This window comes from Montipora capricornis, chromosome 3, assembly GCF_036669925.1.
Source record: "Montipora capricornis isolate CH-2021 chromosome 3, ASM3666992v2, whole genome shotgun sequence".
Classification (NCBI taxonomy): Eukaryota; Metazoa; Cnidaria; class Anthozoa; order Scleractinia; family Acroporidae; genus Montipora; species Montipora capricornis.
In genome coordinates, this window is record NC_090885.1 from 27383912 (window position 1) to 27405102 (window position 21191).

Consider the following 21191-nt stretch of genomic DNA (forward strand, 5'->3'; position numbering starts at 1 on the left):
AGTTGCTTATTAGTTACACTGTACTTTCTGAATTGAGTTTGACGGAGCCAATTAACGTAACCTTGCTTCTGCATTTGAGAACACAAAGGTTTCTATGTGATGTACCGCCCGTGCAACGCGTAGACTGTTTGAGCAAAAAGTTCGGGAGAATTAGCGAGCAGAACTGAGGTGAAATGATAAGATAAAGCAGCCTGGAGAATAATGCACGAATGATTCCACTCGGATTGCCTCCCTTGTGCATCAGTCACTTAAGGGGAGAACAAAACCTTCTGCTGCCTAACCAGGGTTTAAGGTCACGCAAGAGAGGATGAGTGGAGACAACACATCCACGATACCTGGGCCTCTCCCAATGAAATTTTTTTTCAACCTAATCATGACAGACACCCGATTGGTTAGTTGTACCTGATCATTGGTTGCGGGACCATGGGCACGAGACCAAAATAACTTCATCAGGGGGCAGGGGGATATGTTCTCTCCCCTCATTCCCTCTTGGGTAACGTTAATGTAGAACTTAAGAGAGCCTTCCATTGTGAGAAAATAGTACTGAAGCCAAAACTTTGGAGCGATGTCATCTTTTTTGAAAACCGTGCCGTTAACCGCCCAGTTGCAACAAAATTTGCCAAACGAAAGTTATCCTAAAACTGTTTGTAACGCCATAAAAGTGTTTCCCACAATTTCACTCCAGTACAATTAAATCCAAAATCATGAAACACAAGTTCGAATGATAAATGCATGTTTTCGCAGTTAAAAGAGTCCCTGCATCCCAAAGCCCCTTGTCATTTCACCAATTAAAATTCGCGCTTTACATCATGTTGCTTTCAGTCAAATTAAACCAATTTACATGGCTTACAAGTGAAGGACACCACAATGACGATCAAAATCCCAAGGCGTCTAGAGCACGAAAGGAGATCGTTTACCTTGAAGGCAGACAGAACCATCTCAAAGTTCTCGCCAACTTTTGCACCAGCTTTAGCGTAATTCTTGAGTAATTTGAAGAGATTCTTTCCTATTTTAGGAACACAACGGGTTAATGAAGGCAGCGGAAACTTAACCAAGCCGCTGACACAACGGAGGGAAATGGTCACCACCTGACGGGAAAAAAAACACAAAAATCTCGTCACAACATAAAATTGAGTCTTACCAAAGCCCACGCTGCATGAGATCTTATTTTTCTCTGGTTTTGAAACGTGGATCATGGAGGACTTACACCTTACATAGGTGCCGGTAAGACCTACGGTAGCAGAGTGGTTCGTAGGGGTTTAGACCTAAGTTAACCTTTACCTCGTTTCCATTGTCTCTCTTTTTCTCGGCCTTTGTTTGTTTTGATTTGGAACGATTGTGTCAACAGCAGTTAAGGACGCCAGGGCGGGGGGTTTTTCTGACGTCCTTGTCTACATTGTTTCGTTAACATACGAATTTGTATGAAGAAGGCGACTTGCTACACACAGACTTTAAATTTCTAAAGCACTTGTTAAACTCAACTACCACCCCAATTTAACTGAAGCCTTTGCGATTTGATTCACGAAAAAGCACTCAAAAACTGAGAAATCATAGGGAAGCAAAAATCGCTAATGAAGCCATACATTCTCTGTATATTTTCGAAGCTTTACACAAAAATTCCACGAATATTATCTGATAATTCGGGCTCAAATTTTCACAGAGAGCTCATGACTAAACAAAGCACTTACAATTTTAAAATATTTGTAAACAAAGATTCCCCTGTACACCTCACCGACAACTCTTCAGTATTTCTCTCATTCTGGAAAAACAGACTGAAGAGAAGTTGAAAATAGGCTTTTGACGTTTCTTGTGGTTAAAAAAAAAAGACTTTTACGACTACACTTCCGGTTAGTGCATCTGCCTACGGTCGCCACTAAAAAACTGGAAACTGATCGTGTCTTAAGACAACCGCAAGATCTCAAACCTTATTGTACTTGGACTCCAGGCAGCCAGTAAGCAACTCCACAAATGGATCCAACATCTGCAGATGTTCCTGGTCTGACGTGGAAAGTTTTCCATGTTTGAGCATCATGTAAAGCATCTGCCAACATACAATGAAGACATCTCACAGAACTTATTTAATGTTGTGACTTAGTAGGAAACAGCCATTTACATCATCATCATCATTAAAACAACAATTGAACCTCTTGCTAGCATTTTAAAGTGGTACTATGATAAAAAAATCAAATCTTTTTTTCCCTCTGGATTTCAAAACTATGTTTACTAAACACTCAGTGAACCAATATAGACCTTTTCGGCTTGTACATTTTGTTTTCACGATACAGATCATGTGATAATACTCAGGAGGCTTGGTCCTTTGTTTTGTTCATTAAAAAGAGTGCATGCAGGAATATTCATGCTTGCATGCCTTCATTTTAATGAACAAAACAAAAGACCAAACCTCCTGAGTATTATCACATGATCTGTATTGGGAAAACAAAATGTACAAGCCGAAAAGGTCTATTTCAAAGAATACACAAGTTTATTTTAACGGGAATTTTCCTTATTAATGATCCCCCATTACTAACTTTCAAATCTTGAGAGAGCTGGATAGAGGAGAAAATGACGTCAAAGACCCACTACTTTAAGAATGCAGTGCGTTAATAAGCGACTGAATTAATATACAGCACCGGAGTTTCGGGCTTTCAGATTTTTAAACTCGTGTTTTGCATACATAATCAAATGCGTTTCCACGCTGAAATTTTAAGCGATTGAGTAAATGACGTCACTTTTCCCTAGACCCAACCCTCTGAGGTCCAACTGATTAGAGTGTTATGTGAAGTGCTAGTTTTGTACCCCACATGAACCATGTGAGCGTTAACCCTACTAATGGAAATGGGCTCACACAAGGACAGAGAAAAACTCTGACCAGGGTGAGAATTGAACCCACCACCTTCGGTTAGATCACCGCTGCTCTACCGACTGAGCTACAATGAACATGTGGCACTGTGGCCGTGTAGCACCAACGTTTGTATAAACGTACTCTTTCCTTGTACTTGTACATGTTCATTGCCGTGACTTTAACATCTTCAGTTCCCACGGCCTGCTCCCGTCTGACCTTGTAGCTCAGTCGGTAGAGCGGTGGAGATTTAACCCGAAGGTCGTGGGTTCAACTCCCACCCTTGTCAGAGTTTTTCTCTGTCCTTGTGTGGGCGGCCCATTTCCATCAGTAGGGCTAACGCTCACATGATTCATATGGGGTACAAAACTACCACTTCACAATACACTCTAATCAGTTAAGTCTGTTGAAATTTATAGTGCAACACGGCCGACGTTTGTAAAAACGCAACCCTTCCTCTGAGGTCCAGTCGGCTACGTTTTGAACGTTAGCAATGGCGGACCGTGAAATCCAAAACTTACAATCAAAGTAAACAGCCTTTGGATAAACATCAAAGCTCAAAAGTTTGCCACGTAGGTGTTAAGGAAATACACTTTCAAAATCTGAAGGAAAAAAAGGAAGTGATTTCTTGATCATAGTACCACTTTAAAAACGGTTCATTAGAACGATCTCTCGTACAGAATCAGGTTTATAGCAAAAGTCTAATATTGAGCTGGAAGTTACGTTCTGCAAAAAAGTGAAGCGTTAAAAGTTCCAAAAGGCGTAAACTAAGTTAGAATGACAGAAATTTCACAGTTAATAAAAAGCAGCGACCTGTTGCTTGGCTGTAGCCACAAACGCCACTCAAATCACCGACCGATTCGCTCGGTTCGTTGAGCATCGGACAACCGAACTATACCAGGGGTCGCCTATTCGACCCTCGGAGGGCACCTCAAGTTAAATTACATTTCACCTTGCACTTCTGAGTAAATTCAACAGGCCACTTTCGAAATATTAAAATTCAGCTAGGCAAAGGAAAGTGGATGATACATAAATATGTTTCACATTCATTCCAACTTGCTTCTACTGTTTTTCTCCTCTCTGCCTCACTATGAAGCTGAATATTGATATTTCGAAAATGGCCTATGCTAATCTCAGTCTTTCATTACGATGTTTGTTTCACTCGCTTTACAGGACACAAATCTTTACGCACCTGAAGGCCGAACTCAACCACAATGTGATGATTTGTCTTTGTGCTGGTTTGTGGCACGTTTCCTCCCCGTGTGGGATTGGGTGGAAGAAGAAGAGAGTTTTCTGGGTGGAGCCTGGGGTTATTTGTCTCTGGTGCGGCCGTCCTTTTGCTATAAATACCGAAGAACGAGTAAAGTTGAAGTGTCTTTTTTTTGTGACCACTGCGAACAATTTATTGTCTAGAATAAATCCAAGTAATGCAAAATAGCTGTGGTTCTTACACTGGTTTAGGTTTCATCAGTGGCATATTCTCGCTGGCAAGTCCGTGAATAAATATCAACTGCACTGGCGGTGTCATGTTTTGGTTAGATTGTAAACCAACGCTAATCCGCCTCAAAACCTCCTCAACACGATGGGCTGTTTTGTGACTTTGAGTTGAATCAAGAACCTGTAAAGGACAAATACCACATACTGAGTAATCGCGGATCACCTGTTGTCTTGGGCTAATAGGTAAAAGGAAAAAAAAAAAAAACAATATCCTTTTTCATAAATGGTTGTATTTAAAGCGTGAATAATATGGAGCGGCGAGTAGCCGAAGAGCTTTGAGAAATCCCGAGGATACTGAGGAGGTCAATCACTGGGATTTAAGAAAAGTAGAGCAGTTGAATTCTAGACCAACGAAAAAACCTAGGTACCAAAAATAGCTAAATTTAAACCCGAATAATTCACACACAACTAAAACTACGCCTCTGATACAGACTGTGTGGTTTAAGGAACCGTCCACAATACCTCAAACACAGCTCTGAGGAACTACCACACTAACCGAAAGTCATTTTTCAACTTCATAAATCGTTTGCAAAGAGTCAAGCAATACCAAAAAAGAGTTAGAAAGTGAGACGCTAGCATCAACACAAAGGTTATTCCCAGTCTATTAAAAGACTAGTCCCGGAACAAAACCTCCCTTTTCTCAGTACATTCTAGCAGCTGACAACCTGGAGCATTTATATGCAATTTTTTTGAGAGTGTTTAATTAATTTTCAAGGGGAGGTGATGGCTTAAAACAAACCGCTTTCAAAGGAGAAACCAAAAGAGTCAACGACCGCGTCCCAGCAAATTTTCCAAGAATTTCGAAAGCGTCATAGCTCTTGCAGGTCTTTGCCTCAGGTAGCTTGTTTGCAATCTTCTCTACCTCCCGATTTGTGGCTGCAGCACCAAAAAGGTCTTCAATGAGTACCTACAACAACAAAAATACAAGAGTCGAGCCTGGTTACAGGTGAAATACAAATGCAATCGCAAGCGACGCAAAAACGTAGAATACACACACAAGGATGGATACGCTGACGCAGGTGGGGTCATTTTTCAAAATGACTGGCGACGTTGAAGCCATCTGTTTCAATATCAACCGAGCTGGCATCGAACTGGAATCGTCACCTTGAATTTGCGTTGCCTCAGTTAAAAAGCAAACGCGAATGCAACTGTGTTCGAGAGAAGAATTTTGTTTTCACTTCTTGCATTGGTATACTTGCTTTTGCTCTGGCTTGCCTTTGATTTGCGAAAGTTTACAAGCGTATTTCCTTTCCTTATGTGGATGATGAGCGATCATAAGGGATTGCCGCCGAGAGTTTTAACAGTCGCTCTATCATCACTTGGCCTAAAATTAAACCCACACGCGCTCTTGGTGGAAGGTACAGTGGTGTTCAATATCGCTTATTCCGTCATTTCTACAACTGAAATCCACAAAAGCCACTAGTTCGATTTCTTCCACATCTCCACCTTTAATCAATGAGGGTACAGACAGGTGAAATTTGCATTAAAGCGTCCGAATTTGCAATTTGCGATTATTTTAGGTTTTGCTGTCGTAAGAAATGGACATCAGTTTCTTTTCCTTTTTTAATGGGTTCTGTGGATTCATGAGCCTAAGACGAGAGAATCCACAGAAAATGTAACCTCGCTTCGCGCGAGCTGTAGAACACAACTCGCCGGCGAATGAATCCAAAGCACTGACAATACGATGACACAATCCGCCTTAATACGACGCCTGACGCAGCTCAAAAAAATAATAAAATGACGATACTTCAAAGTAAGCTGTCAACCACTTATCACCTATCTTTCTGGCTTAACTGTCCGTTTTGAGATAAATGTTACACTGTCTTCCTGTCCACTCAGCTGTTTAAATAAGTACTGACTTTACCACTGTAGTCAGACAGAGGAGAAATGGGAAGGAATCCTTCATTTCATCGGGATTATGCTATACTTGCGTTGTTTCGTGATAAGCTCAGGCCACGTGAAACCGATACATCTAAAAGAAGTCGTAATCTGCTAGGGAACTAAATTATAATCAGAACATGATATGCCTGGAGAAAGGAAAGACAAAGTTACAGCAAGAGAATTAGGCCCGAAGTGACACCGCGACAAAATGAGTGCGCATGCTCCGCTTCGAACACATTTGATTCATTTGATTCGACCTTTTGAGCTCTTTGTGTTTGAGTTTATTCGGCGGTGAAGGAAAAGTTCTATTGGACCTTTTGATGATCAAAATCTTACGCTCAACATAGACTCGACAGAAAAACTAAGCAGTAGTTCCGAGTTGTTTCCAACGAGAAAGTCAAAAGAGGTAAGCTTATTTTAGGCATGAAATATTTATTTGTTTATGTCGTTTCCATGGAAGTTATCTTTGCCAAACCATGTTTGCTCGACGGTCTGTTTGCTCGTGTTTCGGTCACACCGTTGAAGACCTAAAAGTTGTAAATTTTAAACTGATAACATTTTTCGTTTACTGTTTTTCGCCTAAGGGCAATTCCTCTAAAAACGCGGAGGGTTTTGACAAAACAGAAGTTTTAACCTCTGACATGTGATACGAGAGCCATGGATTTTTCTGTGACCTGGTTCTCCACAGCAAGAGCAATGGTTTGTATGGTAGATGGTGATGCTCTTTCTTTTCCAGCTCTGTGTAGCTTTGCAGGACACACCAGGTTGTGGTACGATTCAATTTAATTGATCTCTAGATTTCTGTTGATTTCATTGTTCCAGTCATCTGACCTGAAGAAATCTTGTGGAAAGTGTTGATATCTGGCTGGCTGTCATTTTGACTGTCATTACTTTCAAGATGTGAGCAACTGTTTTTATCTGCATTGTTAGACAAAACCTTATTAAGGGAGTCAGTTAAGTTGTTTAGTTTTTTTATAAAGGGATCTTTACAAATAGGGCACAGATTTCCATGTTTTATTCCAGTATCTTAAGTGACATCTGTGCATGAAAATGACCAAGTGATAATATTAAATATTATTGTTTTACTTTGATCAGTTTCCTGTTGTTTCTTAAACATGTCACTTATTCTTATTCCAGTGCTTAAGTCTAAAACTCTTCCTGGTGTGTGTGTGTTGATCTGGTCAAACCATGCATGGCAAGCAACATTCCAGATTGTTTTCAGAGATTGTGATGAGGATTTCAGCGTTGAATATTTTATTGGTTTTGTGATGAAAAAAGCCAGGGTTGTTATTCATCTCTCATTTTTTCCTGCATGAGATCCTGCATGATGACAACAGTATTACTGCAAATTAAACATCACAGATGTGAGCATGTCAGTGATTAAAACAAGATGGTTTCCAAACAGCTCTTCAAAATTGTCTAGAAAAGGGACAATAATTATTTACTTTCCACACCTTCTAAGTCAATGTTTGAACAAGCAAATATAATTTCATTAATACAGCTGTATGTTATTCTAGTCTTTCTCTTGCTAAGCATTAGTTTGGATATTAACTTCTGAGAATGCTCCTACTTGTAATAGTCTTAATAATGAATATACGGTACTTACAACAATAAAATTATAGAGATATTTGAGTTACTGTATATTGTGTTTTGTGGTAACACATACCATAGTAGTTGTTGTGGTTGTTGTTGTTGATAGAGTCATTGTGGGTCTATCTTTGGGTAGTGAAACTGGATCAGTTGTGCATAATAAAATGTTAGAGTATGAAGCAGAATGCCTCTAGTCTTGCTGGATGTATGATTACATTCCTCTCTCAGTATCTTTACACACAGTGCAAAATTTAGGCTAGATTTTTGCTGGTGCAATGCATGCAAAAGTGAAATCAGTATTTTCCAAACACATGCAGGTGAATGGTTTCTTATTTCATTATCATGATTCTCATGTCTCCCCACCCCCATCCCAGCAAGGCTCTACAAGGTGATCGACAAAGCTGGAGAAAAAAATTATAGTTACCAGCCAGCTGCAGGAAAAATACTGGAAAAATATTTTCAACGATGGACCACTACCAAACTCCAAGTAAAAGGGAAACATCAAGTAGCACTGGAGTCAAATTTATACTTAGTTTCAAAACTTTTTTGCGATCCTCTCTTAAAATTAAGACTTCTTTTCTTTATTTTATTGCCTAGCTCTTGGAAAAGTAACTAGTGTTGTAAAATATGAGAATGGAGGGCAGGGAAGTGACTTATCCAAGTTGCCGAATGAGTGGGATGCGGGCATGAAAAGAACTTATTTCTCGCTTTCAAATGATTCCAATGAAACAAGCAGACAATTTCCTCGTTCAACAGGAGCAACAGAAGCCATCTTCGCAGTAGAAATTATCACTGTGCCCTTGCAAAGATGTTTACCCCGCGTTTTCCTTCTCAGTGCACAGTTTTCCCCCCAGAAGTTTACCAACGCAGAGACCATCGCGACTAATAACATTACGAACTTCGTCCTTTTGCTCTAGCGCTCGAATGCAAGGTAAAAATTCTCCTGGTTTGAACCATAGTTTTTTGGTTTGAAAAGACACACGGAAGATTAGTCTTTCAGGAAGCTCTCTTCAAAATTTAAACCTTATCAAAGTAGTGTTGTCCTTATCATCGCAAAATGAAAACAAACACAGAGAATTTAAATTGCCGCCATTTTGCCGCGCTGTTGTTTCTATGGTAAATTCAATTGGTACCAGTCCCTCGCGCGTGGAAACGATTCGCGCGTGGCTCAAGCCTGCGCACTCATTTTGCCGCGGTGTCGCCCGAAGTTAGAATAAAATAAATCCGCTTTCAGAAACAGACCGAAAATGGTTCCACAAGCGAATAGAATAAGATCTGCGCATGTCCGTTTCAAACTGTTTCCTAATGCTAATCTTGCTAATATCACTCCCTATAGAGCAATATTTATGACGTAACTCGTAATTCACACGTATTATTAATTTATTATCAGTCAAACTTTACTGAATAGGCAAGATTGTTGCTCATTTCGTCAAAGTGAGTGTTTGAGTCAAACTGGATAAGCTACGATAGACAAGCAGGGCGGAGAAGTTGGTTGTCTCTTTATAAATGAGGAATCCCTTCTTTGGGGATTTTCTACCGGATTAATTCGCAATAATACCCTACTATATTACAAAACTGGAAGGAATTTCAAATGTCAGCAAAAAAAGACAATGAAAAATAACTTGTAAGCGATGCCAGTTCTAATCACATCGTACGGCCCAATATGAACAGCAGCGCCGAACCGGTAGCGGCTACCCTGGTTCTAGCAATTAAAGTAAGCACTACAATTATAGATTTACTGCTTGGATTTTCTTTACACACTTCAAGTTTTATTCCCAAATCCAACAAGCATGCAGCTCGAACATTTCTCAAGATAACTCTCCACTGACTGGAGCGAACGAAGATATAAAAAAGTTCAAGTTTGAGCTATACTTTGCCTTGGGGATAATAAACTTAAAATACTTGACCCATGCAGGGGCCACCAAATAGAAGCAGAAGTTCAAAGTAATTCTGATTGTGGGCTACTTTCCTATAATCAAAGGAAAGGGTTGAAGACATCATGCCCCTGAAGGTAACAAGATACAAGTATTTACAAGATGACTTAAGAAAAAAGGTCCGGAATGAATGAACTTACACTACATCGAGCACAATTTTAGCTCGTTCTAACATGGTTTCTTAGATCCAATCCTCAATTGCCAAACCAGGCTTGGAGCGCTAATAATCACGGTCAGTTTTTACAATAAGTTTCGAAATCTTGGAACTTGCCGAGGGTACTCACTTGTTTTCATTCAATTTCACACTAAGGACAAATTCGCATTAATCACCCCCAGTTCGTTCGTAATTTATGTTACATTGACGAAGTGTTCGTGCCACAGGCTGTCCTTGTTCGGTGTTTGAATGCACTCCAATCTGCCAAGTGTGAGACTTTCAGAATCCTCTCCTATCATCCGAAACACTTAAACTACCAAGGGGTTCAACTCTAGAACTTGAAAATGGGAAACGGTGACATTTCCGACAAAGCGAGTTAAATATCGTGCGAAAACCGCGCCGATAATTTTCAATGTAGAGGAGGTAAATACAGGGATTTATTGCACTGGTAACGTGGCCGAGAAAGAAAGCTGGAAAAACTAAAAAGCAAACCTTGGTTTGGAAACGAAAAAATAATATAGGCAAGAAGAAGTGCAGGCACCACCCCAAAGCGAAAACTAATACGATCGCAAAAAGCATATTCATAACCTTGCGAGTGCGTATGAAGTGACGACTGTACTTGCGTCGAATACTAGACAAGTTTACGCCAACAGGTTTTCGATTTTTAAGTGAAATCAAAACAGCGCTGTAGAGAACCACGATGACGAACAAAGGAATCACATAGAACATGACAAATGCGAACTTCACATAAAGATTGAAAGCCACTTCGGAGTCGAATTCTAAGGAACAGGAAGTTTGGCCTTCTTCTCCAATTCTGAAATGAAGGCCGTGGAACATGGGTGATCGAATTGCCACAGCGGTAAGCCAAACAACCACAATTAAACAGTACGCAAGATGATTTGTAACGATGCGTTTAAAGGGAAACAGAACTGCGAAAAAGCGATCCAATGCCATAACCATGAGAGTCAGTGTTGATACAGAAGCTGAAAGTTCTTGCGTGAAAGGCGCCACTTTACAGAGAATCAGTCCAAGAGCCCCACTAATTCCCCACTTCGTGCCGAGAAAAGTTCTTGAAATCATTCTTGGCATGTAAAAAATGGTGATGAGGATATCTGCGACGCTCATGTTGACTAAAAAGAAACTCACTGGCGTTCGCATTCGGCCATTCTTACAGACAACAGCTACAATGAAGGAGTTTCCCATTAAAGACACCAGCATCACGACCACATAAAGAGATACCTTAATTGACTGGACTGCCACTATGGATTCTGCGCTGCAAAACAGATCATCGACTTTGTATGTTTCGTTTGAGGAATTCATTTTCTGATTGCGACAAAGTGACAAACTGAAGCAACGGTCTTTTTCTAATGGACTTTGAAGTTTGAATACGTTTTCAGTAACGTTCTCCTCAAAAGTTCCACTTAATTTGGCCAACGTCGGAAAGAAGCGTGTTTCACATTGAGAAAAAAAACGTAAAAGTGTATAGGATCGTACGCAGGAGATGAGTTCCCGTGGATAACTGGTATTACAACATTGTGTGAAGAAAAAACGAAAGTTGTGGCTTACTCCCCTCAACGTGTGTAAGAAGTAAAGATTCCTTTGGAAATGTTGACCGAGAGACTATAAAAATACAAGTCAAGCCTTCATCGTTCTCTTACAACGGTATCTTGCTGATCCTCAAACACGCGAAACTAGACGCATGCAAGACGACAGGTCCGTAGTGGGGATGGAAGGAAAAAGGTCGATTGCTTTTAGCCAGTAAGTTCTCTCGCTGGTTACCGAAAATACTGGATAAACTTTCAGGACAGGTAGTCCTGAATTATCCGGGAATTGCGTCTAATATGCTCTCTGCAAGGAGCGACTCTTTCTTGTCCAACAAAGGTTTATCAGATACAACCACTTGATAACTTCATCATCCGCACCAGTACAAATCAAGGGAAGCAATATGACTTCTTTTCTACGACAGACAAAATGTCGCCGTCAAGAAAATTTCAGAGACGAATAGCGCCCATCACCATGATCTTTATGAAGGGTATCCTCATTATGCGTTGTTACTTTGCTCCACTGTCATCTGTAAAAAACGTTCTTGCGAACCCGATTTAAACTAAGACCAATACTAGCGCCGGTGAAGTGTCGCGTTTCGCATACGCCAACGCGAAACCTTAAAATAATCCTCGAAAACGTTCTCGGCCGGCACTAGGCAGCTTCTTAGACAAATGTTCCCAGTAAAAATCTACGTTGCGTGTTTACTCTAAGTCAGCAAGTTGCTTTCTTGTTAATTAAAAAAACGGAAGTTCTTAGTATATGAGCTTAAAGATAAGGAACCTAAACCTCAAATTGTCAATCACCAAAACGTTGTAGATTTCTTTAAGTGTGATCTGTGTGATGCAGATTGTGTCGGCTTTACAAGCCGACACCTACATCAACGTGTGGAGGAACACAAACCATCGGTAATCGGCAACCATGTAAGAGAACAACAGGGAAACGAGCCACGTGAGTGCTCGAACAAGTTCGATTGCTTGATTTCTGAATGTTTTTTATTCGGGACCCAGCCAAAATTAAACAAACAGAGCGATTCCATCCGCGCAAAACTGTTTGCTTAACACTTGTAATAGTTTTATTCTCTTCACCTCTTATTTACCCTTCATTTTCGCATTCTGTTATTTTTATTGTTCGTATGTCAATACTTAGCTTTTTACCTTTCATTCCATTGTTTCAGAAATTGTATATATGCGGAATTTTTTATCTATGAACTTGAACTTGAAAATGACCGTAGAGCGGTCGAGACGTCGTTCTCCTCATTTTTTATCGCTCGTTTTGATAACTAAATGAAGAACAAAGGTCGCGGAAATGAAAACATGAAGACGGTGGGAATGACAAGAACAGTTTTATTTGTTAATTTTGAAAATGAGGGTGGAGTGGATAAAGAAATGGTTTATTCTAAGAACAATTGATATTGATTTAACAATAGGATAACAAAACCCATTTTAAATGAACGGAAGGAAACGTTCCTATTTCTTTAAACAAAAGATAGTGCCATCTGTCAGAAAAAGGGATGCGTTATTAAGTCACAACGCAGCTGCAGCCGAAAGCCATCGCTAAAATCGCCGGCAGCCCAAAGGGAAACAAACTACAAAGAAATCTGCTAATTTAGCTTGCAGGGAAGAAAGACACTCAATCAGAGAATTAAGACTTAGCTCAGAAGGTGGAGCATAGGATACCATGCGAAGAGGGGTTGTAAGTTCAATACACTTATCAAATTTTGATGCATGTCGGGTTCATTTTGTTTGCTTGAGGCGATGTCGCCCGGGTTTGAGAATATTTTAAGAGGATCGAAAAACCAGCCTGGATTGCCCTAAGATACAAGACAGAGCTGGAGTAACGTTAGCTGTAAACGGAGATGAGCTTTTTGTGAAGCAACTGGGATTTTGGGCTGACTGTGAATCAATTACACAGTTATCATGCGTACAGTGTACTTCCTTGCGTTGGACCTGCTGTCTTTTGTAAAATTATTCAAAAAAATTCCTAGCTCGCACTCACGTGATTAGACGACCATGTTGGTGCAGAAAACAAAGGCAAAATGTCGCTCGCTGCATAATAATTGAGCCAAATTCCCAAAATATTTTTTTTGCTGTTGTTCAGTACACAAACATGGCTGCCATGACATCAGGTGCCAGCAAAGGATCGCGGTGCATTCCGGTTTCGAAACAAAGAGACTACACCACAAAGAAACAAGGTGCATAAAGTGCAATGAATAGTTACCAGGAACAATTTAAAACAAACTCAGTTGTCTGAAACACTGCAGAATAAAAGAAAGCCAAAAGAAAACCAAACAAGAATTAATTGCACTAAATTTAATTAAGGAAACTCGGAAATGTTTATTTAAAGTGCAGGTCATGGACGAAAGATTGAAAGTGATGCTCACACTTAGGGCCGATTTACACGGTACGACTTTGTCGCATGCGACAACGGCTTACGACAGGCCCACGACATGATTTACGATTGTTGTGTACGTCAGAAAAAATGTCGTAGCATTTTAACATGTTTTAAAACGCTGCGACAATCGTAAGTCATGTCGTAGGCCTGTCGTGAGCTTGTCGCATGCGACAAAATCGTATCGTGTAAATCGGTCCTTAGCTGGACAATTTAAGCAACTGTCTCATGTAGATACCTGAAAAATTCAGGCGGCTTTAACGAGATTCGAACCCAAGATATCTCTGCGATGCCGGTGCGATGCTATAACAACTGAACTATGAAGCCAAGCAGGTCAATTTTGTTGGGCTCATGTGTTCCCGTCAAAGGAATAATGAAGGAAAAAAAAAATGTTTATTTGAATTGATGGTTATAGAAGAAAGATTGAAAGTGATGCTCACACTTCTCAGGACAATTCAAGCAATTGTCTCATATAGAGTGGCAGTTTTTTTTTTTGTTTAACTGAAACGGCATCTACGATAAGAAAAGACTTCTCGTGAACCCATGCAAAATTTATTTGTGTTTGAAGAAAGTGAAGATCTTTGCGCAGCAAGACTTTGCCGACATCTGAAGAATCGCGCGAGAAGTGTTAAAAAGTCGCGCGCGTTTGAGGTAAAAGAATCGCGCAAAATAAAGGAGAGGTTTTTTCGGTTTTCGCAAGACGACAAGGCGGTCAAGTTGGCAAATTTGTACAGGTTAGACGGTACCTGTACGACTTTAGTGTTTTGATTATGAATTTGTACTTTTGGTTTCAATTTGATTGTTCACAACCCACCAACGTAGCACCGACACAGTCTCTTTAGAAACGAACCCCTTCGTTGAATTCTCATTAATTAATGTAGTCCTCGACTTTCTGCGAAGATCTGGATAAAGGGTAAACTAATAGAGCGAGAGTTTAAAAAAAAAAAGTTGTTGTTGAGGGATCGCGCTAGATATGTCGAGGAGTCACGCGAGAGAGGTCGAGGAATCGCACAGAATTTGACAAAAGGCTGTAAACAAGTCACAAACAATTAAAAATGAAACCCTTACCTCCACTAAACCCTTAAGAGTCGGGTCCAGATCACCAGGGCTGAGATTATCGTTCATTTTGTCCAACAACGTATGTAACGTGAAACTGAGGACATGAAGCTGGAAACAATGTGTGCATATTAGCAAATTGTATTAACAAGACGGTGGCCAAGCCTCCATAACTGGTCCACTAGTTACTACTGCCTTTTAATTCAAAATTTGAAAACGATAACAACAACAACAGAAGATACGAAATTATCAAAGTGCTGATAATCGTTGTTTTTCTTGCTGCAGAGTTGTACGTGTCGCGTGAAATCGTGTCGTCTTCTGGAAATTGTCAAAAAAAAAAAGGGTTAAAATGGTTATCACCTGGTATCCTCTTTTCAGTGAACTTCTAAGTTCCTTCAGCATAAAAGGGAAATACTTGATTCCAAGAGAAATCATGATTTTTGCCAGAGTATCCCGTGCTGCAGTACGCACGTCACTAGCTCTGCTCGTCAATGTGAGGCACACGCGCATCAGAAGTCTAGAAATGAAGTGAAACAGAAGTTTATACAATTCGAACTCAGCACGAAACTCAGAACAGAGCGTTTGAGACTCGAGAAAAACCACCTTATCGTCACCTTACTCGAAAGATTCGACTACTTTGCTTTCGGATAAAGCAGATATTCAAGCACAGACAGCACAGCCGACTGTCGGCTGGCAGACGAACAGACAAAGAGGAGACGGTTGTTTAAGCAGACGGACAGGCCGACTGTCTAACATTGGAAATGTTTTTTAAAGGAAAGTATTCGGGATAAATAAGCGTTCTCAACCCTTTCGCCTCTTGAGAATTTGCTCTCCTGTTCTGTAAAGAAATAGAAATAGAAAAGTACGTTGTGCATCTTCACGTCCGACCGAAAAAACGAACTTAATTAAACAGTGGTTATATTTAGTGTCTTCTGTACTCATGAAAGGTATGACCGAGACGCTACTAAGTTTGAGCATGTTCCTCGTGCTTATTGCTTGTGTTGCTGGCGAAAACCTGCCTTTGTTGGGATGTGCTTTCTTACCCAGGCAGATGTAAGTGGAGCGCACGCTCAGGCAGGGCTTGGAGAAGTTTGACGGCAGCAAGAATGATAGGAACACGCAATACTTCCTCTTCATCTTCAGCTTTCATCTGACTCAGACGATGAAAACTATCTGACTTCCTCTGCAACAAGAAAGTTAAATTATTAAGTGCCGTAACGCTGGATGAAAGAAAAGGGTCAAGGGCGAAACGACCGAAGTCAGCCATTTTCGCAAAGCGATTGAGCAACAATCTCCAGCCCAGGCTCCCTCGATCACTTCCAGTCTTGTCTTAGAGAAAAGGAGAGAGAGCTTGGGTTTGAAGTTGGTTGAAAACTGGAATACCGCAAGAGAAGTCGTGGGTTCAAAACGCGACTTTAAATAACTGACTAAAAACAAGTCTTGAAGTGCTGCCTTTGAAATGACATCTGCAAATGTCTTCTGCTATATTCCACAAACACCTGTGGGATCTTACAGAACTCACACTGACACACGGCTTGAAAGAGAAGAACAAACAGTCTCTGGTATTGTGGTTTGGCATCTGTTGTAAAGCTCTCTCGCCACCGGTCGTCGATCACTATAAGGTATCCCATTCTCAGACATGTTCCCTAAAATGCTTTTAAACAAAACAACGACAATCCAACGGACAAAGACTGAAAAAATGAGTGAAGCAACGAAGAGAAAATGAGACGGAACCCAACCCTTGTGATCGCTGATTACACATCTCCTAGGAACTGCGCAATAGACCATTTCCGAGTTCATGCCTGCCTCCTCTTCAAAGCGAGTCTAAGTGCAAAGTTCTTCTTATAAAAATTAGTTTTTATTTATGTCTAAAGTAGAACTAATTACCATCACAAAAACTTCGCGCTTAGATTCGCTTTGAAGCGGAAACCGACATGAACTCGGAAATGGCCAATTGTTTCTTCTTGAAACAGCACCATTGTTTCCTTATAACATCTGACGCTGTCGTAAACTACATAAACTAACCTTTTTGGTAATATACTTTCGCAACTGAGGCAGAATGGTTGTCGTGATCGTGTTATAAATACGCAACGGAAGATCCTTGTTAGAGGCGTCTGTTGTGTTTCCTTTAGCAAGATCATCGTTATCGTCGTCATCATCCTCATGGTCGTCATTTTCGCCACTTTCCATCTGTACACTACCATCATTGCTTTCATCAGCTCCGTCATGACTTTGGTCTTTGCGATCTCCTCCCGCTTTTTCGTCGGCAGCATTAACGTTTTCGCGTAGTCTTTTCTTTTCTGCGTAGCTTGCTGTACAGACAAGAACAAAATGCGCATATATGGAATACAAGTGTACACACATTCGAAAAAACCATGCACTAGATCCAACAAAGAACGACAAAAATCAGTTTTTCTGATTCTCATCCAACCAGGATACATACTGGTGGTTTTGGTGCTTTCAACTTGAATCGGAACGGAGCTGAGGTCAAAGTGAAAATTGTTCAAAATGGCCACAACGATTCTGTTGAAATAAAGCAAAGTAACAATAAAAAGAGGTGATAGAGATGAATCTGTTATCCCCGGTTTGCCCTTGACATAAAGGTCACCACGTTGGTGTCCCTATACATAGAAATGTGGAGGCCATAATGGTATCCCAGATTCGTCGGGGAATTATACTTTGGTTTTAAACGAGTGCCTGGTAACTTTTGACTGTTGATCACGTGAGAAAACGTAGGATTGATTAAGCCCCTTGAGAGGCAGAGCCAATGAAACGGATTATCCAAATGAACTGAAAGATGTAAGGAGTTCAACTGGCAGAAAGCAGACCAGTTAGCTACTCGACAAGAAAAACCGATAGCGGCGGAGGTGGGGTTTGGTCAGAGAGGGACTTGCCTTCGTTAACATCCCCCACACTCGCCGCCCTCCCCGGATTCCAATTCCAATGCCTAAGCATTCGACCACACCGCCTTCTTTTATCAAAACACCGCCGGTTGTCATACTCCTCACCTAACAATCACTTTCTGAAACTGCTTTTCCACAGGAAGTAATTTTAAATAGCGTCTTAGCAGAGAACAGTATTTGGACCAGGGAAGGCTCGCCGATATCACTCCAATGGTGGTGATTGCCTCGGTAACTGTATTATGCTCCTTGGGAGCCGTGTGATCAAATATACAGTGAGTTACCAATGGCAACAAGAATGACGTCAGCGTCGTGGTCCTGAGGGCATGCTGCTGACAATGGGACTGCAGACGACGAAGCGCTCGATTACGGCGATGAAGCTGGAAGAGTAAAACGGAATGCGATTTCAGCTTTTAACCTCTTAAAATAGAGCTCGAAGTCGACATAAAGGCGAAAAATACTGAAAGGGCCGATGTTACGCCATTGCAGTCTTATTTCAATGACTTAAGAGCGTCTTTGCATTTATGAATATCAACAACTCATGTTTTTTATAAAGTCAGAGATTTTGCGGCAATGGAAGGCTTAAACTTACAAGTAATCGAAGAGAGAAGCACACACAGTGCATTTTTACCTTCGACCCACTCATCCGAAAAATTGGTTTCTGCCTTGAGCGGGACTCGAACCCACGTCTCCCTGATTACTAGTCGGGAGAGGGACGTGGGTTCGAGTCCCGCTCAAGGCAGAACCCAATTTTTCGGATTAGTGTGTCGAAGGTAAAAATGCATTGTGTGTGTTTCTCTCTTTAATTACGTGTGTTTTTTTATCATCTTCACCAAGAACCACAATAGTGCAGTCAAGATATGTTTTGTTTTGTCATGTATTGTTTGGGATTAGGGGCGGGAACGAAAGAGTGTTGTAGCTTCAACATCACTTCTTCAAAACGGTTACTCAAAATTTTAATATAGGTTGATCTTTTCTTAAAATTTCATCTCCTTGGTATGTCAGCAGAGCAATTTTTTTAAAATTATTTCCCACTCTCATTTAGAAAAAAAACGTAGCGCAAATACACTAAATTTCACTTCAAAGCTATGACTGTCTTATACCGCTACTTCAAAACTAAGAAAAAAGCCGCAAGCATGTGGTATACAGTAGTGTGCATGGACGCTCTTTACCTGAATGTGTTTGATGTTCTCAAAAAAGTCTTTCTCGGGATCCTCGTCCAGTAAAACTTTAAGGTCTGACATGGAGTCATGGTTAAACTCGCGAACCATTGTGGACAGCAGAGTGAGAAACTCGTTCCTAGCAACCTAAAGACAAAATTTTCACAAATTTACAGTACGTCTTTACAGCTAAAATACCACTAGCTAGGATGAATTGACGGACGGACGAACGCCTGCTCGTCTAAGGGACCAATTGAGTGACTGACCGAGCGAACGTGAGTCTGTCTAACTGAATCACGAGAGAAAATGAGTAAGGTATGCGCAACGTACCTCCTTTTTCGAAGCGAGTCCTTTCTTGCACATTGGAAGCAGATTTTTCATGATCAGAACATGAAAAGCGTCATCCTTTTCTGCCTTCCGCTGTACAACATGTCGCACGATACAACTAATACAGTTCCCAGCACTGTCTCGCAGTGACAGGTCATCGCTGTTTAAAACGAAGTATACACTGTTGTGTAGCAATGGCAGAATCTCCTCTGTTTTCAGTGCTCCTTGCTCAAGAAGAGCTCTTGCATTGGCAAAGGCAGAGAGTCTTGTATCATAGTCAGGTTCCTCGAGTCGCTTCGGATTCCACGAGTTAAGTTGGCCGAGTAACTCGGACGACTTCAAAGAGAAGCTAACGTCAACATTTGCAAGCTCCAAAAATACTTCACACAAGCACTGTCTTGTGCTTCGAAAGTTGATCTGTGAGAAAAGCTTCGACAGAAGCATGGCAATCTTTCTAGGTGAGTCAACATTTGCTAACAGACCTTTGACAGTTGACAGAATATTGTTCGCCGATTCTTCCTTTTGAGAGGAATTTAACAAAGGTATCAGTACTTCCAGCAGAGTTGTAGACTGCTGGGCGTCCTTCACAAATGGACTTATCTTGGACAGAACTGAAAGCTCGCGTGATGGAAGGACCAATTTGCCTTTGTTCTTGCCTTTGTTTTCAACTGCTTGTTTCACTGTCCGATTGAGGTATTCCAGGATTTCCGAGAGGTGAGGAAGGACCAACATGGTTCCATAAGTTGGTCTGTTTTTCTGGCTGTAATCTGTGGGCAGTCTAATATAAAATTTACACAATTGACTAAGTGAAGGGATTGAAAATTAAGTTAAGTCTGAAGGGAAATTTAAATTTTGAGAGTATAAGGGGAGACCACGATAAACCTTATTTTCGTGATCAACAGCCCGCGCTAGGAAGCCGGAGATCTAAAGCTGATGATGCAGTTTCTCGGCGGTACTCAGTTCCATTAGCTTCTTTTCGTATTGTCTCCCAATCCTTCCTTCCCAACGAAATGGGCAACGGAGATCTAAAGACAGATGCTAGCTAGGCCGCAATTTCTGTTTTGGCCCAGGGCATTGAAGTGGTGTTTATAGTTGTGTTCGCCGAAGTTCGGTGCCTTTCGATCGCATTCCAAGGAAACAATAAAACCTAAGATGGCGCTTTTTCAACGTGACCTCTTCACTAGGGGCGGAGGCACCCTTGGGACGACAATTGCAGTTTAATAAACCTTTTTTTTTTTCTAGAAGGCCAAACATTACTTTCACTAAAGCAATGTAAAAAGGAGTTTGTGGTGCAAATTTGGAAAGATGAAACTAAACCACCAAATTCAATCAATAAAGCTGCTTACTCTAGTTCAGAGCCACATTCCAGAAAATCAATTTCTTCTTCTGCAACGATTGACAGAAGATTGTCTGTCATCTCCATTACCATAGCAACCACCTCTGCTGACACTAAAGGAACGCGCAGGCAGGCAAACACGCACGACATGATTGACAAGTTTGGGTTTTCAACTGGTTTCCTTGATAGCAAAGGGAAAAAGCGGGAATTCTTTGACCAAGCGAACAAAAGCCTGAGTAGTGCTGTTGGACGTTGAATGCTTTCTTGATGAAGTTTCTCTATCTGGAAACAAAATCAACCCTACATTACCACGGTTTGAATGAATAAATTACGTAATGATATACTCATTATAACATTTAAGTAATGGTCCGGCTAAGAAGCAGGCAGCCCAGCGGCAAAAGTACTTAGAAGCTGCTGCTCCAATCGAGGCATCTGATTGGCTAATATCGGAAAATGTCGAAAAAAGATGAGAAAAAAATGAAAAAAAAGCCTTTTTTGGATTTCTTCTTCCCCATGCCCTTGATCTCTGTCTCTCGGCCAAATTTGGGCATTGTTCTATGCGCCATTCGCCAATCGGCAAATGG

The 21191-nt window shown here is 40.9% G+C and overlaps 3 protein-coding genes and 1 long non-coding RNA gene across 5 annotated transcripts in view; 2 read left to right on the forward strand and 2 right to left on the reverse strand.

The window, feature by feature from the left end:
* LOC138042726 (small subunit processome component 20 homolog) overlaps positions 1 to 21191 on the reverse strand; it is a 53824-nt gene that overhangs the window by 17259 nt on the left and 15374 nt on the right. Inside the window, exons 13-26 of the mRNA XM_068888712.1 lie at positions 20618 to 20889; positions 19275 to 20049; positions 18957 to 19091; positions 17893 to 18164; positions 17328 to 17407; positions 16910 to 17196; positions 15928 to 16067; positions 15245 to 15401; positions 14897 to 14995; positions 5076 to 5243; positions 4291 to 4457; positions 4032 to 4179; positions 1925 to 2041; positions 918 to 1088 (exon numbers count right to left, since the gene is read on the reverse strand). Of these exons, the coding sequence (XP_068744813.1) occupies positions 918 to 1088; positions 1925 to 2041; positions 4032 to 4179; positions 4291 to 4457; positions 5076 to 5243; positions 14897 to 14995; positions 15245 to 15401; positions 15928 to 16067; positions 16910 to 17196; positions 17328 to 17407; positions 17893 to 18164; positions 18957 to 19091; positions 19275 to 20049; positions 20618 to 20889 (2988 nt within the window). The remainder of the gene's footprint in view (positions 1 to 917; positions 1089 to 1924; positions 2042 to 4031; positions 4180 to 4290; positions 4458 to 5075; positions 5244 to 14896; positions 14996 to 15244; positions 15402 to 15927; positions 16068 to 16909; positions 17197 to 17327; positions 17408 to 17892; positions 18165 to 18956; positions 19092 to 19274; positions 20050 to 20617; positions 20890 to 21191) is intronic.
* LOC138042737 (uncharacterized) lies at positions 6462 to 7742 on the forward strand. 2 transcript variants are annotated; one of them, XR_011131075.1, is made up of 3 exons: positions 6462 to 6916; positions 7040 to 7117; positions 7355 to 7742. It is a non-coding gene; the product is annotated as an uncharacterized lncRNA (long non-coding RNA). The 2 variants fall into 2 exon arrangements; XR_011131074.1 differs by having other exon boundaries at positions 7015 to 7117; positions 7355 to 7740.
* On the reverse strand, positions 9004 to 12214 carry LOC138042731 (neuropeptide FF receptor 2-like). The gene has a single exon (XM_068888716.1). The coding sequence runs from the start codon at positions 11213 to 11215 to the stop codon at positions 10175 to 10177; it is 1041 nt and encodes a 346-aa protein (XP_068744817.1). The 5' UTR covers positions 11216 to 12214; the 3' UTR covers positions 9004 to 10174.
* LOC138042727 (gamma-aminobutyric acid type B receptor subunit 2-like) overlaps positions 12995 to 21191 on the forward strand; it is a 60117-nt gene continuing 51920 nt past the window's right edge. Inside the window, exon 1 of the mRNA XM_068888713.1 lies at positions 12995 to 13132. The gene's annotated coding sequence lies outside the window, so the exon portion shown is untranslated. The remainder of the gene's footprint in view (positions 13133 to 21191) is intronic.

What these genes read in the sequence shown, in the direction of transcription:
- LOC138042731 (XM_068888716.1), bottom strand. Translation starts at nt 11,215, where the DNA reads ATGAATTCCTCAAACGAAACATACAAAGTCGATGATCTGTTTTGCAGC.